Source organism: Danio rerio, chromosome 23 (genome assembly GCF_052040795.2).
Source record: "Danio rerio strain M-AB ecotype USA chromosome 23, GRCz13ab, whole genome shotgun sequence".
Taxonomy (NCBI): Eukaryota; Metazoa; Chordata; class Actinopteri; order Cypriniformes; family Danionidae; genus Danio; species Danio rerio.
The window spans coordinates 47,464,805-47,484,948 of record NC_141043.1 but is presented as its reverse complement, the minus strand read 5'-3'; the positions used below and the strand labels follow the sequence as shown (position 1 = coordinate 47,484,948).

General features: G+C 35.2%; 1 protein-coding gene across 1 annotated transcript; it reads right to left on the bottom strand.

Annotated features, from left to right (window-relative positions):
* Positions 1-760: 760 nt before the first annotated feature.
* Positions 761-19,529, bottom strand: rnf150b (ring finger protein 150b). The gene is given in 8 exon segments (NM_001017554.5): positions 761-944; positions 1,015-3,315; positions 7,374-7,578; positions 9,441-9,537; positions 9,774-9,856; positions 11,284-11,355; positions 11,873-12,123; positions 18,821-19,529. Coding segments are annotated over 7 exon segments (1,260 nt in total). The 5' UTR covers positions 19,272-19,529; the 3' UTR covers positions 761-944; positions 1,015-3,214.
* Between the last annotated feature and the right edge of the window lie 615 nt (positions 19,530-20,144).

Genomic DNA, 20,144 nt, shown 5'->3' with positions numbered 1-20,144 from the left:
CACTGCACTCCAGCCAAATGGAAAGCTTTATAATCTAATGAATACATATTAAACCTCTTTAACATGATTAAATGTAGATGCTGAATCACTGATATGTGTTGGTTTGCACTGAGTCTCAGTTCTGAAGTTCAGTTTCAGACGGTTTATTGTCTTTTCCAGATCTGAGCTGGTCTATCTGCTGCTGCTTTCAGTAGTGCGGCAATAAATGTAATGTAAAATGGCATTGAGACTCACATTATTAGCATTTAACACTGAATAAAGCACATGAGCTGTACCTGAGATGATCATGTCATCAATTTTCTTTTGTTCAGCGGCAAGAAATAGAAGGCGTTTCTAAAACATAAATTTCAGGTATTGGTCAGGACAAAAACATATTGAAAGATATTCTTTCCATTACATGAACATGTTGTTATTTAAAAGATTATTTAAATGAGCTTTTAGGCTCTATAGTCAGGCACACTCCTATTACTCCTCAACCTGCGCTTGCGTTTGTTTTGATGCAGGAATGTAATACCTAGTTTAACCACTGGGTGTTAAACTTACATACTGCACCTTTAATACAGCAAAAAAAAAAAACATGTTCCTGTCATCATAAACACTGGAGTCAAAATTCAAATGTCAGCAGAATAAAGAATAGAATGTTCACTAATTGTTTTCGGAATTCCCATTCTAACTGGAAAAGAAACAATGTAACTTTTTGGAATCATGTGATGGAATCCTGTGACATCAAAGACAACTGTGTAAATGAAAACAAGCAAGGTTAGCCCAACAAAAATTAACATTAAAATTTATTAATATTCAAAGCACAGTCTGACTGAAACACGTGCAAAATACTGAGCATGAAAGGGAACAAATCTCTACTGAGAGAGAGTGTGTGTGTGTGTGTTTAGGGTGAATTAAGCTGAACTGCACGTGTGTGTTTGTTTGTTTGTTTGTTTGTTTGTTTGTGTGTGTGTTTGTGTGTGTGTGTGTGTGTGTGTGTGTGTGTGTGTGTGTGTGTGTGTGTGTGTGTGTGTGTGTGTGTGTGTCTGTGTGTGTGAATATACAAACCTGTGGGCGAAATCTGAATCTCAAAATGAAATCCAATCTCTAAATACATAAAGTGCATGACGGAATAAACTTGGCAAATTCAGGAGAAAATTAACGGACAAAATATTCTCCTATTTACAATATACAGTCAAACCAAATCAGGAAGAACGTTTACAGATTTAAAGGAACAGTGCACCTGAAAAATGATCAATGACTCACTTGTGTCTTTCACTGACTCTTTCTCTGTTTATCTGAATGTAACATGTGTCATTTACATTTACACTGTAAAAAGCCATTAGTTGACTTTAAGCAACATGTTTACTCACTTTATTAAAGTAAAGTCAACTAATCGCTTTAAAAGCAACAGGTTTACTCACTTTATTAAAGTCAACTAATCGCTTTAAAAGCAACAGGTTTACTCACTTTATTAAAGTAAAGTAAACTAATCGCTTTTAAAGCAACAGGTTTACTCACTTTAAGTCAACTAATCGCTTTAAAAGCAACAGGTTTACTCACTTTATTAAAGTAAAGTAAACTAATCGCTTTTAAAGCAACAGGTTTACTCACTTTAAGTCGACTAATCGCTTTAAAAGCAACAGGTTTACTCACTTTATTAAAGTAAAGTCAACTAATCGCTTTTAAAGCAACAGGTTTACTCACTTTATTAAAGTAAAGTCAACTAATCGCTTTTAAAGCAACAGGTTTACTCACTTTATTAAAGTAAAGTCAACTAATCGCTTTAAAAGCAACAGGTTTACTTACTTTATTAAAGTAAAGTCAACTAATCGCTTTTAAAGCAACAGGTTTACTCACTTTATTAAAGTAAAGTCAACTAATCGCTTTTAAAGCAACAGGTTTACTCACTTTATTAAAGTAAAGTCAACTAATCGCTTTTAAAGCAACAGGTTTACTCACTTTATTGAAGTAAAGTCAACTAATCGCTTTTAAAGCAACAGATTTACTCACTTTATTAAAGTAAAGTCAACTAATCGCTTTTAAAGCAACAGGTTTACTCACTTTATTAAAGTAAAGTCAACTAATCGCTTTTAAAGCAACAGATTTACTCACTTTATTAAAGCAAAGGCAACTAATCGCTTTAAAAGCAACATGTTTACTCACTTTATTAAAGCAAAGGCAACTAATCGCTTTAAAAGCAACAGGTTTACTCACTTTATTAAAGCAAAGGCAACTAATCGCTTTAAAAGCAACAGATTTACTCACTTTATTAAAGTAAAGTCAACTAATCGCTTTTAAAGCAACAGGTTTACTCACTTTATTAAAGTAAAGTCAACTATTCGCTTTAAATGCAACAGGTTTACTCACTTTATTAAAGTAAACTCAACTAATCGCTTTAAAAGCAACAGATTTACTCACTTTAATAAAGTAAGTAAAATACCTAATCACTTTTTACAGTGTGTTGACCTTTTTTTGTTTTAAATAAAGGGATCTGAATGACACAAGGCTGAGTAAATAATGTTGTTTTGAGAGTAAACTATCCCTTTGAAGGAACTCCACTGAAAGCACAGGTGGATCGGGCATGTGGCATGCACAGCAAACATCACATGACCTGCTCCACACAATCCAAAGAGCACTTCCTAGAAAGTCCCACAGTTTTGTCCCGCACAACGTCCGTCCAGGCGTCTTTGGTGAGGGCCAAATCCCACAAAAAAAAAAAAAAAAAGAAACATCTCCAAAAGGAAGGCGTCTAAATACTGACACAGTCTCTCTCTCTCTTTTTGTTTGTATTTAATACTGCAGAACTCAAGCACATCAAAACGCTCCTCTATAAAAAAATAAACCACATCTTTTGGGATTCAAAATAGTCTTTAACACCTTGTTTTTTGTTTTGCGCGGCGCCGGGATCACAGACAGTGGTAAAACAGGCAGCGAACAACACTGCGACGGTAGGAAAGAGATAGAGATATGATCTGATTGTCGAACGTCCGCCAAGTGCTTTAGCTCAAGTATGTAACTGTAGTGTGTACTGTAGTGTGCACACTTAAGGGGAGAAAGAAGAGAGTTCACCCTGCTTTTCAGAGAAAGAGAGAGAGAGAGAGAGGAACGAAAGTAACAGGCAGTTCGTTTGTTAAACCGCGAGACATCGGCCAGACTTCCACTGAGGTTAAAGCTCTTTCCAGCCCGTCGCTGCGCTCAGACAAACTATTGATCTATGGGCGTGGCCAGATCAGCACTTTGGGTCATCAGTGGGCGTGTCAATATCTGAATGCCCTGCCCCTGTCGTCAGGGAGACATCTGAACTCCCGCTGGCTATTGGCTGTAACTCACCTGTGGAGGAAGGAGAAGAAGATCAAATTAGTCCTGGTTATGCAAATATTTCCAATTTATTTTTTCCATAAGAATTTGAAACGGACCCCTTTTAGGTTTTGATCCTAATTGTGGTGTTTTGGTCGCTTTAAATTCAAATGAGATCTTCCTCTTTTTAAAACAGGGCGGAGCTACAAATGCCTATGTGTCAATTAGGGATGCAACAGTTCTCGGTAAACAAATGCATCGTCCCGTTGTTCTACCACGGTTCGTGCGCCCTGGGATACGCAGTTTAGAATATGAATTATTGATATTGGTTTGTAATAAAAACAACTGCAAATCAAATCAAAGCAGGCCTTTATTTGTCGCATACACTTTCATATAGTGAAATTGACTACAGCTTTTGTTTGATACAAGATTATTTAACTTACGCCATCGGTGGATTATTCTGCTTGTTACAAGGAGAAACTCACCTGATTTTGGCGCATTTCTTAAAATAAAACAAATTTTTTTGATTTGAAAAAAAATTTTGATACTTGAACTAGAAAAAAGACAATACCTCTCAGCATTTTATCCAGTGTTTTGACACTTTTCTACTATTGTTTTCTCATCTGTGATGTGAGTGCCTTGCTCGCTTTAGAAACTCAATTTATTTATAAAGCACTTTCAATACCAAATGTGGAACCAAAGTGCAAAAAAAAAAACAACAATGAAAAAACATAAACAAAACCCAAAAGAGGCTGAGCATTAAAGGGTCACGAAACACCAGGGGGGTATTCCAGAAAGCTGGGTTAACTTACCATCTGCTAAAACCTAAACTCTCGGTTGATTTACCCAAAACCTGCTTACCGCGAGTATGTTGGTTCCAAAACAGGTGACAAGAGTTAGTTAAATCAACCTCCTGAAGATAACCGCGGGTTAATGCGCGTGCACGGCACACACCTGAAGGCATTTTCAATAGATCGCCGAATTCACGAGTCACCATAGAAAGTCACGGTGAGAAAAAAAAGGGCAACGCACTTTACAGAGGCGAAGCTGGAGGTTTTAAACACAGAGATTACACATCTGCTTCAACGAAGGAAAGAAATATAGAATAAGAAATAGATAAGAAAAGAAAAAATAAATAATAAGAAAGTTTGTTAGTTCATTAAATTACACATGCCACCCTCCATTTTATTGTAATGATAAATTAAAATACTCTTTAACATCCTTTTTGAGTATGTTGTGTAACCATTCATGCATTTATTTTTCTTGCCATTAATTTCTTAAGGCCACAATATGTGTATTGACTAATAAGGCTTATAGAAATTGTAATCTTTCTGGAGCTAGAACTCTGTCCAAAGTCATTAAACACAGAAACATTATCATAAAAGGTAATATTTAATTACTGGAGCTCTTTATTTAACACTCTAGAATATTCTTTCTGACATGCAGCTAATAGAAAGAGGCCTGTCTAACTGCTGTGTCCTATAATAAAGGCTCATCAGTGGTTGAGTTTTTGACTTAAACCACACACTCTGTCACTGTTGTAAGTGATTGTTGTCAGATAGCTTTAGGTTCTTTTTATTTTGCATGCAAACGAAGTTCCTTCTGCCTCAACTAACAAGCAGTGTAAGAATTTTCTGCACTTTTCCATATTTGAATATTACTCTTGGATCACAAAATCTTTTATCTACATATTAAAATTCTAAAGTAGCTGTATAAGGTCCATCTTCAAAGATAGTCACATGAGCATCAACTTAAGGTGAGAAATGTATATGAAAAATATGTTACACGTTGAAAGGTGTGTGTATAAAGCAGTGTACAAAATCATTCATTTTATTTCAGGAAATGAAGAAATGAACAGACCAAAATATTTGATTAAACATGTTTTTTTGACTAATTATATATTTTTAGCACTCTTCCATCTGTTTTGTCTGCTTGGGTCACTGAGATTTCCTCTGGGTCAGGCTGCAGGTACGTGTCATCGTATAAGGCAGAAAAGGGTATCTTTTGTCCTCCAGCAAGTAACAATGTAGTGCCCAGTAATGATTCTATTTTATAATACAAATATAATAAAAATAAACATTGTGTAAAGCAACATTTGCTTTATAGTTTTTTTTTTACTATATTTGTGTTATACACTTGAATCATTACTTCCTGAAAATCAGCCATTTAGCCTCAACATAGTGATGAGGTGGGGTCATCACATATGAGCTGGTAGGTGGAAGCAGCAATAAGTTCACACCAAGATTAAGGATAGAAAATTAAGTTGTACCTGCACACTTATACTTTGGACAAATTTTATATTATCAGTGTCCTTTAGTGACTGATGGAGCTTTAAAATCGGCTGCAATTAATGCACACAATAGCATTTAGAAACCCTGAAAAAAATATTATATTAAAAAATGTAGGTGTGTGTGCGTGAATGTATATATAAGAACGACGTCCTACATCTTAAATTAAAGATATATTTCCTACAAAAGACAAAGCTGCCACTTATAATATTATACAGAAAAATGTGAGGGTGCAGAAGGAGAGAAAAAACACAAGATCTATAAGTGAGATTCGAACTCGCTCCGCTGTGCGCTCCGTTGTTCTTTATAGACGCACTATCCACTACGCTATTCCCGTGCTCTAAATTATCTGTGTAATGATACACAGTAATGTATGACCAAGGAACTGTACAAAAGTGTAAAAAAACAGTTCAGTGCCAGGCATACTGTACAGGTGGTCATGCTGCCACATTGTACAGTTGCCTAAAATGCCCTGACGCAAATACAAAGAGCTGCACTGAATGTTTTTTATGGTAAGCGCAGACCCGCGGTTTGTCACATTTGATTTCAAAAAGGTTTGTTAAATACATTAACATTATAAATTTGGTTATGAAAAAAACTATGCACTTATAACCCTCTCACAATGAAAAAACTTGTATCTGTGTGTCCACATCCATAAATATTCTCATCAAAAGAGCACGCAATGCTCAGTAAACTCTCTGAAACAGACAAACTCTGGAACATACTCTCTGAACATAACCTGCTCCGGAGCAGGTTATCTTCACAGAGTAAGTTGCTATGGCTACTTAACATACCCAGAAGTTACCTCCGATTTTGGAACCAAAGTTGAGGTTATCCACCTACTTACTCTCAAACTTACCCGTGTATGTCACATAACCTGCTTTCTGGAATAGCCCCCAGAACACATGTTTTGAGCTGTTGACAGTGATATATGTGTCCCACACTGCTAAAAACACTATTAGGACACCTATATTTCACTAAAAAGTGTAAATTGGTTGTTTTTGCGTTATTTCAAGCAAATTCGTTCTTCCGGTTTGAAACAAATTTTTGAAGCTGCGTCACGGTCATGACATAATAGCGTGTATTCCAGCGTGCAGACTGGACGTCTGAGCCAGAGTGTGTCTTATTACGTCTTACAGTGTGATGCATTAATGCATGAGTAAAGCTTGGTTCAAACCAATCAGCACGCTCTATTGTGCAACTTCATTAATATTCATTACTGTCACAGTGTTTAGACGACAGAGACGCCACGTTGTGTTGGCAAAACAAGCGTGAAGTGTTGCTTTTATAGTTTGCTGCAGTGAAGTTTTGTTTTCATTTTCTCTCTGTGAGAGCTCAGCTGGAGTCACGTGTGGATTAACAGTGTACGCGACGCTCCACAACAATAACTTACGTGTCTAAGGAGGAACATTGTTTACCTGAGAGCTGTTCTCATCTGCAAACGCTGAGATCCGGATTCGCTTGTAGTCTCCTCTTAATAAAGACGCGGCTCTAGTTGCTGGTGATTGTCCTGTCTCTACAGATTTGGTAAGTGAGCGACAAGCAGAGAAAGCCCTATCGCCTTTACGTTTTAGGCGAGAAAGTAGAACAAGAAGGAGCCACTGATCATTTTAGCCAGGAGTTCTACTGGGAATCCAATGACTAAGCTTGTTAGTAGTATACTCTGGGACTAGGCCATGAAAACCTTCCAAACCTTATAATAAACTCTGCATTATATGGGTAGCCAGTACAGTTTGATTAGCACTGGAGGAATATGCTCCGTCTTCTTAATACCTGAAAAAGACTGTTCACTCATTCACTCACTCTGTTCAGTTGGCATCGTGTCCTGCGACAGAGGCTCTGAGTCGAGGAGGACCTGAGGGAGACCCCCCATCCTGACCCCGGGATCACGGGCACCGCTCACATCCCCTGCCATGACATCATCACTCATCACCATTGCATTGAGAGCCACGCCCCCAACGGCCAGCTCATAGTCCAAGGGGAGCTCGTTCAGACACTCGGCACTCGACTGCAGAAACACAACACAATCAGCTGATGATCATTTAATAAGACTACACAACCAGCTGATGATCATTTAATAAGACTACACAATCAGCTGATGATCATTTAATAAAACTACACAAAACAAACACAATCAGCTGATGATCATTTAAAACAACACAAAACAAACACAATCAGCTGATGATCATTTAATAAAACTACACAAAACAAACACAATCAGCTGATGATCATTCAATAAGACTACACAATCAGCTGATGATCATTCAATAAGACTACACAATCAGCTGATGATCATTTAATACAACTACACAATCAGTTGATGATTATTTAATAAAACTAAAACTCAGTCAGCTGATGCATTTTCAATCAAACTATACAAACACAACAAACAAACAGCTGATGGTTATTCAATAAAACACAACAAACAAAACAACCAACTGATTAACATTTAATAAAAACAAACAAACAAATCAAAACAAACAAACACAATCAGCTTGTTCATTCAAACAAACAAACAAACAAAACAAACAAACACAATCAGCTGATGGTTATTCAATAAAACACAACAAACAAAACATTCAACTGATTAACATTTAATAAAAACAAACAAACAACAAAACAAACAAACACAATCAGCTTGTTCATTCAAACAAACAAACAAACAAACAAAACAGACAAACACAATCAGCTGATGGTTATTCAATAAAACACAACAAACAAAACATTCAACTGATTAACATTTAATAAAAACAAACAAACAACAAAACAAACACAATCAGCTTGTTCATTCAAACAAACAAACAAAACAGACAAACACAATCAGCTGATGGTTATTCAATAAAACACAACAAACAAAACAACCAACTGATTAACATTTAATAAAAACAAACAAACAAATCAAAACAAACAAACACAATCAGCTTGTTCATTCAAACAAACAAACAAACAAAACAAACAAACACAATCAGCTGATGGTTATTCAATAAAACACAACAAACAAAACATTCAACTGATTAACATTTAATAAAAACAAACAAACAACAAAACAAACAAACACAATCAGCTTGTTCATTAAAACAAACAAACAAACAAACACAATCAGCTTGTTCATTTAAACAAACAAACAAACAAACACAATCAGCTGATGCTCATTAAAAGCACTACAAAACAAACACAATCAGCTGATGTTAATTCCATAAAACACTACAAAACAAACACAATCAGCTGATGCACATTCAAAACAATAAAACAAAACACAAACCACAGAACCACACTATTCTAATTAACACTAACCCAAAATATATATAATAATAAATAAAAGTATTATAGTTAAACAAAAGATTGCAATAATTTTTATTCTCATTTTTAAAAATGTATTTAAATTAAAATATAATTTGAAAATATAAAAATCATAGTAACAAAATATTTAAAATACAATAACATCTCAATGTAATTCAAGGTATTAAAATAGCGGAAACGTTTAATTTAAAATCAATAGAAGTATTTTTTAAATAAAAATGACAAAAGCATAATTATTAAATGTTAATTGCAACATAAAAATACAATCTTTAAAATAAAACATGAACAAATTTAAATATTTTATTTCAGCTTGATGTATTTTTTAATTATTTATTAACAATACTGTGAACATTGTATAATTGAAAAAATACATAGTTAAACAAATTACATAATATTGTTTTACAATATAAAATGGACTTTTGAAAACAGAACAAAAAATATTTCAGCTAATTATGTTTTTTTCTTTGTTTATTTTATATTTGGTTTGACACAAATGTACTAATATTGTATGAAGTAAGGTAAATAAAAAAAAAAAACACGCAGGCACAAAAAAAAAAGCAAAACACTGACCGTGAGGCCGAGGGCTTTGAGGATGTTCATTTTACACATGGGACACGTCCGGTGGTCCACCAGCCATGGGTCCACACAGCATTTATGAAACAGATGCCTGACACAAACACAAATCCATTATGATCAACATAAAATAACAAAACAAAACATAATAAATCATAACAACAAAACACTCTAATGTATTACTATCGTATTACAGACCTTGTTTGAATTTTAAATTGCATTTATCTAGAAAACAGTCAAATTAACTAGATAATATATCTATTTTTTCATTGTAAGCATTAGTTTGCTTAAAGAGCAGTCAGGTGTGTGTTTGTGTGTGTGTGTATTTACCTGCAGGGCAAAATTCGGACAACATCATTAGGTTTGTAGCCCTCGATACAAACAGCACAGTTATCAAAGTCACTCTCCGTTTCCTGAAAGAGAAACACACACACACACACACACACACACACACACACACACACACACACACACACACACACACACACACACACACACACACACACACACAGACACACACACAGAAACAACAAACACACATAGACACACACAAGGGCACACATAGACACACATAGACACACACAAACAGAGAGACACACAAATAAATATGCATACACAGGCACAAACCCAGGCATTCAACAGACAGACAGACAGACAGACAGACAGACACACACACACACACACACGCACACGCACACGCACACGCACACGCACACGCACACGCACACACACACACACACACACACACACACACACACACACACACACACACACACACACACATACACACACACATATATATACACACACACATATATACACACACACACACACATAAATAAATAAATGTATAAATAAATAAGAGAATATCTGGATGTCTATAAGCTAGTAAACACCAAAACAGTGACACAATCCACATTTAGAAGATAAAAACCTGATATAAACATCTAAAGACTAAGAAAGACTTTTAAAGAGATGTAATTTTATTGCTATTTCAGCTTCTTTGGCTACGTCATGGCAAAAAAAACAGATCAAGTTTACCACATTTTATAAATACCACTTTTCTATAATTATAAAAAATATTCTAACAATTAAAAGTCATTGACAGCAATAAACAATATACAAGGTAAAATGCATAAATAATTATAAGACTAGTAAAGACTTGTTAAATCTAATCTGTCTTATAGATTTATCAACCAGCAAAACACAATCAAAACAGCAACCCTTCAGCACCATCAGCTCACTCACTCATCTAGAGGCCTGTCACAATAATCAATATATAGACTTATTGCACAACACATGGACATGAGCTCAATCGTTTATATATATCACCTATTGGATGTGTCAGTATGGTTAAAACACTGTAATATTTACTATAAAGGACTATAGTATATTCTCATGTGGGTGTCTGACAGCTGAAAATAGATCTGGTAGCAGATATCACAGCCTCTGTTACTCTTTATCTTGCACTTTACTGTTAACATTTATAATTATTTATTTAGGATATGTGTTTACTCATTCTGACTCCAGTGCCTGATTATTAAACTGTTCAAATGACTATAATTAAATTAAACAATAAAATATGATGTGTTCTTTGGAAGAGTGAGCTTATCATGATGATATTATATTATCATTATATAATGAGTGACATGAAATGGTCTTAAAATGACAATAATATTGATTATTGCAATAATATTTCCAACAGAAAACAGATATCATGACAGGTCTACTCTTTAACATACTGCTTCAAGTGGACTATATTTGTAGACTAATGTATAGTGGATAAGGGTATAGGGAGTGATTTGGGATTCAGCATTATTGTGTATTGTCGTCTGCTCACCTGGTCTCCTTTCCTGATGGTGCGCACTTGTAATTGGCTGATGGCCTTTTTGGCAGCGTCTCCAAGCCTCCTCTGACCAATGAGAGAAGAGAACAGTGTTAATAAAGCTCTGCTGGGATAATGACAGACTGAGAGCTGTAATGAAGGGTTCTGCTGGCACTTCTGTAATGAAAGACACTCTTCATGGCCTATAATCATGTCTGAGTGTCTCGGTTAAACACATACAAACACGCAAAAGGAATGTGGACTGATTTTATAAGCACCAGGAAAAGCCTGTCTAAAGCTGGCAGGTGTCTGTAGCTCCTCTCATGCTCCGCCTCTTTGCCCTTATTTGGTATCCCATGGTCAGAGCTATGAGATGTGAACAAAATGGCAACGGTTGGCCATGCCTACTTCTAGCTTCATCTGCACTCTTAAGTAACCTATTGGTGACTTCACGGATACTACGTCCATATCTTTTACAGTCTATGGGCAAGGTGCACAAATAAAGCCCCGACCCCTACTTAACATTCCTTTTCAGTTGGAAATGCAGCATCACACTGGCATAAAAGCCTGGAGCAACTTCAGTTTAGGCAGATTGTTTGCATACCTGGTTGCGATCTCTGGCGTTGGCGTATCTGAACCTCTGGATGTAGTAGAAGACGAGCCAGGCCAGCGAGATGATCATGAGGATGATGAAGGAGATGGAGACAAACACCACCGATGTGCGGCTGACGTACTTCTGCAGGTTTCGTGTGCCGATGGTGATGTGCATGTGGACCGTGATGTTCCTCTCCATCAGCAGCACCAGCTCTCGGCCCTTGGGCTCCGGGATCATGATGGCCACCACGTCACTGATGCCTGAAACACACGCAAACATAATAAACATTCATTCATTCATTCTCCTTCGGCTCAGTCCGTTATTTGTCATGGGTCACCACAGTGGAATGAACCGCCAACTATTCCAGCATATTTTTTACATAGCGGATGCCCAGTTGCAACCCAGTACTGGGAAACACCCATACATACTTGCATTCACACACTAAGGCCATTGTGTTTACCACATTCACTTATAACGCATGTCTTTGGACTGTGGTGGAAACCAGAGCACACAGTAAATATCAAGAAGACAGGCGACAAATCTAACTAAAACACAGCTATTTCTTAAGATGGTGTTATTAAACATTAAAAGGTTATTAATTAAATTAAAAGGTTCTATTAAAAGGTTTAAAACACTTTTGAAGATATAAAATACAACATTTTTATTTAGCATTTTAAATTATTATTTATTTATGTTTTAATTACATATCAGCAGCACTGGCTATATTCATGACAAAATCTACACTAAAATATACAATATATAACATGCAAACATATCGGTACTTAATAAATATTCTTTGTACAAAAAAAATACAAATAACAACATAACTGAAAAGAGCCATATACAATTTTTTTGAATGATAATAAATATACTAAAATTCCTCCATAAGACACCTTTTATTTTTGATTTAATAAAATTCAAAATACAAAAAAAATTGCTTGCAATTTAAACAACTACATTTAAAATACAAAAATGCTATTTAACATTTATAATTATAATTTCATGAAATATTAAAATGCTGCTTTAATTTTAAAATGATTATATTGAAAATATAAAAATGTTGTTTTACTTAATATGGTACTTTTAGAATTATTCAAAATACTAAAATGAATTTTTCGAAATACTATCATTCAAAATCCTTTTATTTATTAAAATACGTTATTTATTAATTATAATAATAAATACTTTTATTTAATAATTATTCACAAAAGTTTTAGAATTATTCGAAAAAATAAAATGTTGTTTTGTATTTTAAGTAATCACATTTAAAATACATTGTTTTTTATTTCACATTTTTAAATATTACATAAGATACTCAAATTTTACTGTGCTTTTAAAATAATTATACTGCAATTATTAGAATGTTGCTTTACTTTCAAAAATTTTACATTTAATATACTGAAATGTTACCTTACTTTTAGAATTATAAATTTAATATACTAAATAGAATACTAAATTACTTCAATACTATTCCGGTTTTTGTTAAAATGATTCTGAAATAATTTTGTTATTTAATTTGCTCAGTTTTGCTCTTTTTTTAATTCAAGATTATAACATTAAAGCCATGCTTGTTACTTATAAAAAAGTTAATTTTTTAAATTAGGATTAAAGTAACACTAAAATAATGTACATTAATAATAAAAAGGGGAAAAAATTATGCACATTAAAAAATTATAAAACTGACAAAAACAAAAATAAAAAAAACAAAAACTATAAAATTATAATAGTAAAATAGTAAAATAAACAAGACAATAATAATATGATATAACTTTTTAAAAAGAGTAACGAAAACTACAATAGTTACTCTGTGAAACTGAAATAACTCTATTTAAAAGATCATTCATTTTAACATTTTTTTATTACAAATGTAGTCACTTATTTCCAGGTAGTGGGTATCGTTTCAACTTTTCAACTCCAGTAAGTTGCATAGCTTAATTAAAAAAAAGAGAGAGAAAGAAAGAAACACTATAAAATTGTACAAAACCAAAACTTATATTTTTTCCATTTAGCTGCAATAGACTTTTCTTATTTGATTCAGTTTGATGCATTAAAAACAAATGTTTTTTTTTTAAATTAATAAACACAATATCTGCCTGATATGCATGTTTAATGTGCACTGTTAGTCCATATTAGGTCTTGAGTGATGAATACTGCAATGATGATAAAAGCAAACCAGCAAATATACGCCAATGCACACATTTGGCCAATGATTTTCCCCTCTCTGGTAAGTGCATCGTATACCTATACAAGAATAAAAGTGATTGCTGAATAATGTCTGGCTATATATTATGATGATGCATTCACCATCACATGTATGCGTGTTTACATTTATTACCAAATTCAGCTGATATGCATGCACAATCACTCATAATCTAACGTGCATGTGCAAATCACACACCAAAACATGCATAACAATCACTCATAATTAGAAATGCACATAACAAAGCTTATCATATATGCAACCGTCAACACATAAAGCCAGATATGCAAGTGGGTCAACCACATATGCATTTAACAAAACAACAGATATGCAAGAGATGCTTTATCATCACTCATAAGCTTATATGGATTTACAGTGCACTCACCAAAACAAATGGTGTCCATTCAGCAAGACATCAATCACACATAGACATGCAGTTCTGCATTTATCATTAAAGACAACCAGATAACCTAATATGGACTGACATTGCACATCTCCAAACATACAGACAGATGATAAACACATGCACTTACCAAAACGAACACTATAATGTTGTCTTTATTTAAACATGCATTGACCATTCATTCAGACATTCTTCTCACATAAATATGCATTTAAACGATTATCATCATTTGCATTACCCATCACTCAAAACCTAGGGCTGACATTACCAAATATATGTATGTTATAAAAAAGATGATGAATGCATTTACCCAAACAAACATGCATTCACCATAATATGCAGTCAGATATTTTTCAGTAATCTCTTTTATCCTTTACAATGCACTTACATGAAAATAAACACAAATATGAATTGGCCAGATGTGCGCTTTGGCATGCATTTGCAGTCAAGCGTTTATCATCAGATGCATTACTCATCACTCTTAACCTAATACCATATAGATGTACTGAATAAACACAAACGCGTGTTCTTACAATGCACTTAACAGAAAGAAATAGCCATGCCTAGAGCAAATGTAAACATTGTCATGCATATGCACTCTAGTATAGACTAACATTGCACATTAACAAACATCCATGATAAAAGCACTTACCAAAACAAACATGCATTCACCATAAGCCAGACATTAAGCAATGAAAGTATGATCCTTTACAATGCACTTACCAAAAAAATAAAACAAATAGAGGAGCTGGACAAATGCTTTGGTATACATTTGCATACATTTGCAGTCATGCATTTATCATAGCATGCATTCCCCATCACACTAAACCTAATATCATGTGGACATACTGTACAAACATGTGCATGCGCTTACAATGCACTTATCAGAAATTAATAACTATGCCTTGACCTGATGTAAAGATTGCCATACATACACGGTCATGCACTTATCATCATATGCATTACCTTTAACCTAATATAGACTAACATTGCACATTACCAAACACACTTCATAAAAGCACTGACCAAATCAAACATGCATTCACCATAATATATAGCCAGAACTTATTAAATCACTTTTATCCTTTAAATTGCACATGAAAACCTAAAACAAATATGCAATGGCATACATTTCCAGGCATGCATGTATCATAACTTGCATTACCCATCACTAGGCCCACACGGAATCTGCGTACGCAAAAATCCAGATTTCCGCAGATTTTAAGCCCAATATTGAAGCTATTTATTTACTTGTGTAAATGTGAGTACATTTATATTGATTCAGTTTTTAAATAAATTTCAGTAGCATTATTGATTAATATGAAAATGTTCATGATTTACTAACAATACAGCATGTAAAGTAATATCATCTTTCAGTAGATATATTACATGAGAAACTTGCTTTGTTCACCAAATAAGTGGTTCTAATTGGACTTGCAATGTAAACATTAAATCTAAGTAAAACAGGTACAGGGCTCAACAATAAGGACTGCCCATCGGCCCGGGGCCAGCGATTGAGATGCTTGGGACAGTAGACAGGATGGTTACTGGCCCGATTGGGCCACTGCTGCCATGACACTAAAGTTTAATTTGCCTTTGACTATTTGTCAATTGCATGCAAATACAGCCTTTGAATTGAGAAACAGTTTGTGTTTTCAAGCCTTCAAATGCTAACTTCTCGGTTCCTTTTATCTGATTGGATGTTGTGAGCATGGTATTTTTTCCGTATCAACCAGTACAGCAAAGAGACAGCAACATGGTGACAACATCAAACGATGATGCTGATGGAAAATATTTGTTTCTAACGTCTTGGAAGCAAACATTTACAAGGGTGCACCACAACTAAAAAAATGATGTTTTGTAGTTTGCCGTCAGTTTGGTAGGTCAGCCATTTTTGTTTTGCAATAAAATACCTGCACATTGTGCTACTTTTGTTTGCAAAACACTTTTAATTTTGCTCATTATACATTTATAAAAAAAAAATTACATTTAAATTCTAGATATACAGACATTTTGACACTTTTTTTTCATTTGTTTGTCTAAGAAATAGCTCTTTTTTTTTTGGTGAGGCCAGTGAAAATATTGGCAGGGCAAGTAAAAATCTGAACCACTGGTCCGATCGGGCAAGTAGAAAAAATCCTTAGAGTTGAACCCTGAGGTATTACTTTTATTTCATATGAGTTTTTAATTATGATACTCCCAAAATCATTCCGCAAAAACCCACCGATTTTTTACAAAATTCTGCACAGAAATCGCAAAAATTGCCCACTCAGATTCCCATCACTAACCTTATATGGGCGTACAAACATTTATAATGCACTTACCAGAAACCAAAACAAAAACAAATATGCAAATTAAGCATCAGATGCATTGCATTGTGTAAACTTGGTTTTATGTTCACACATTTGGACTTTCTGCTTAATAATAATAATATTAGAGAAAAATACTCTTTCTAAATAGTGGAATTATATAGGCAGGCAATAACTATCAAAGCAGAACGTACAATAAATATAGGGAGCGTGTCAGAAGTTGTCACTGAATGAATGTGCAAATATAAAACTAAATTTATCTCAATGTGTTTGGCGTGCATTTGTGCATATGGGAGCACATATGGAGGTTCTGTTAAACACATGTGTGTGCATTTACAATGTACTTATCAGAAAAAAAACTATGCTTTGACTAAATGTAAAGATTGGCATACATATGCAGTCATACATTTATCATCATATGCTATATCTATCATTCTTAACCTAATATAGACTAACATTGCATATTACTAAACACACATGATTAAAGCACCAACCAAAACAAACATGCATTCACCATAATAGCCAGAAATTATTCAGCAATCACCTTGTATCCTTAACATTGGACATAAAAACCCAGAAACAAATATGCATTGGTATACATTTGCAGCGATGCATTGCATTTATCACCATATGCATTACCCATCACTCTCAACTTAATATCATATGGACATACAAACATTTATAATGCATTTACCAGAACACAAAAATCAATTATGCAGTCATGCATTTAGCATCAGATGCATTGCATTGTGTAAAATTGGATTTATATTCACACATTTGGACTTTTTCCGTAACATTATAATTTCAGAAAAGTATTCTTTCTAAACAGTGAAATAATATTAGCAGGCAATGACTATCAAAGCACAACATTGTTCACAGTCAATTAATCAGAGCTAATGTTGTTTTGAAGTCATATTTACTTAAGGTTTCAGACCGAACATTAAATGTAGTTTATTAAATATAGAGAGCGTGTCACAATTTGTCATTGAACGAATGTGCGAATATAAAACCAAATTTACCTCAATGGCTTTGGCATGCATTTGCAGACATGCATTTACCAATAGATGCATTGTCCATCACTTAACCTAATATGATGTGGACATACTGTACAAACATGTAATCATGCACTTACAATGCACTTATCAGAAATAAATAATAACTATGCCTTGACCTGATTTAAAGATTGACATACATGTATTTATCCTCACATGTATTACCCATCACTCTTAACCTAATAAAGACTAAGATTGCACATTACTAAACACACTTGATAAAAGCACTGACCAAAACAAACATGCATTCATGTAGCCAGAAATAATTCAATCACTTTTATCCTTTACATTGGACATAAAAAACTAATATGCAATGGCATACATTTCCAGTCATGCATGCATCATAACATGCATAACCCCATCACTATATTAAGCTAATATTGCATAACAGCAAACATGCACGATAAAAGCAGACCAAAACAAACATGCATTCAGCAAAACATGTAGCCAGAAATTATTCAGCAATCTTTTTTTTTTTACAATGCACTTACCAGAAAAAACAAAAACAAACATGCTTTGACATATTTGCAGCCATGCATTCATCACCATATGCATTGCCCATCACTCTTAACCTAATATCTCATAGACATACAAACACATGAGTGCACTTACCAGAAAAACAGCCATGCCTTGACCAAATGTAAACATTGCCATACATCTGCTGTCATTCATGCATCACCATATGCATTACCCATCACTCTTGGCCTAATAGTATGTGGACATACAAACATTTATAATGTACTCACCAGAAAACAAAAAACAAATATGCAGTCATGCATTTAGCATCATATGCATATGGACGTACACATAGGCGCGTGCACCTTGACCAAATGTAAACATGACATCTGCGGGCATGCATTTAGCACCATATGCACTGCACATCACTCATAATCTAATATCATAAGGACGTGCAAACATAACACGCTTACCAGAAGACAAAAACAAATATGAATTTAGCATCATATGGACGTACACAAACGCGCGTGCACTCACCTTGATGCGGCATGGTGATGGTCTCATTGGGGTTGGAGGAGCCCACATTGAATATGACCACGGCTGACGCGTTGTGTCCCACGGCGTGTCTGATTTTATCCTTGTACGTGCAGTTTCCGCGGCTGATGAGCGCGATCCAGGCACCGTGTGCGCGCGGCGTGAATCTGCCGCTCGGGTCGCATGCGTGTCTGTCGTGCGGCGCGGCGGGCATCGCAAGCACGCCTCTGGCCTCCCGTTTGAGTGAATGCTCCCCGTATCGCCCGCACTCCGTTTTCTCGGTCCGTACCTCGGCCGTGTCCGGATCCACGTATGTGATGTTAACGAACGCCGTGTACCATTCCTCCTTCTCGGCCACCGTAAAGTCCAAACACAGCAGATGAACGAAGCAGAAAGACAGCAACCAGGTGGACAGAGCCAGACTCCGACACGCCTGAATCACAGACAGCGCCATAACGGGTTTATGGTTATTGTTATGACGGTTTAACGGCCGCTCGACGCGCGTTCACTCCATAATCTCCGCTTTGTGCGCGTTACGCGGAGCGGCAGCCGTCACTCATAAGTAAACCGTTTGTAAAAACTACAGGTAATAGAGTGAATACTTTGATTAATAAACCCTACCGCCTGTTTAGCGTGTGGGTCGGTAAAAACGCGAGCAGGAGCGTCGCGACGGAGCCATGGTGTCGGATGTTTTCGGCCTTCAGCTGTTGGTGATAAAAACACAACGCGAGATCTGAAACAGCGACCGCTAGCGGTGGAGGAAGGATCTGCGCATGCGCGATACTCAAGAGAGCGTCGAGAAATGCTCATACGACGACGAAGCGTTGAAAAGTTGACTGGAAGTAAAGGATAATTCACTAAACTTTTCAAAATATTGTGTGATTTATAAGCTGTTTCATCAGCACGGTCTAAAATTACTGCTATTACCATAATTTCAACAGACAGACAGACAGACAGACAGACAGACACACACACACACGCACACGCACACGCACACGCACACGCACACGCACACGCACACGCACACGCACACACACACACACACACACACACACACACACACACACACACACACACACATACACACACACATATATATACACACACACATATATACACACACACACACACATAAATAAATAAATGTATAAATAAATAAGAGAATATCTGGATGTCTATAAGCTAGTAAACACCAAAACAGTGACACAATCCACATTTAGAAGATAAAAACCTGATATAAACATCTAAAGACTAAGAAAGACTTTTAAAGAGATGTAATTTTATTGCTATTTCAGCTTCTTTGGCTACGTCATGGCAAAAAAAACAG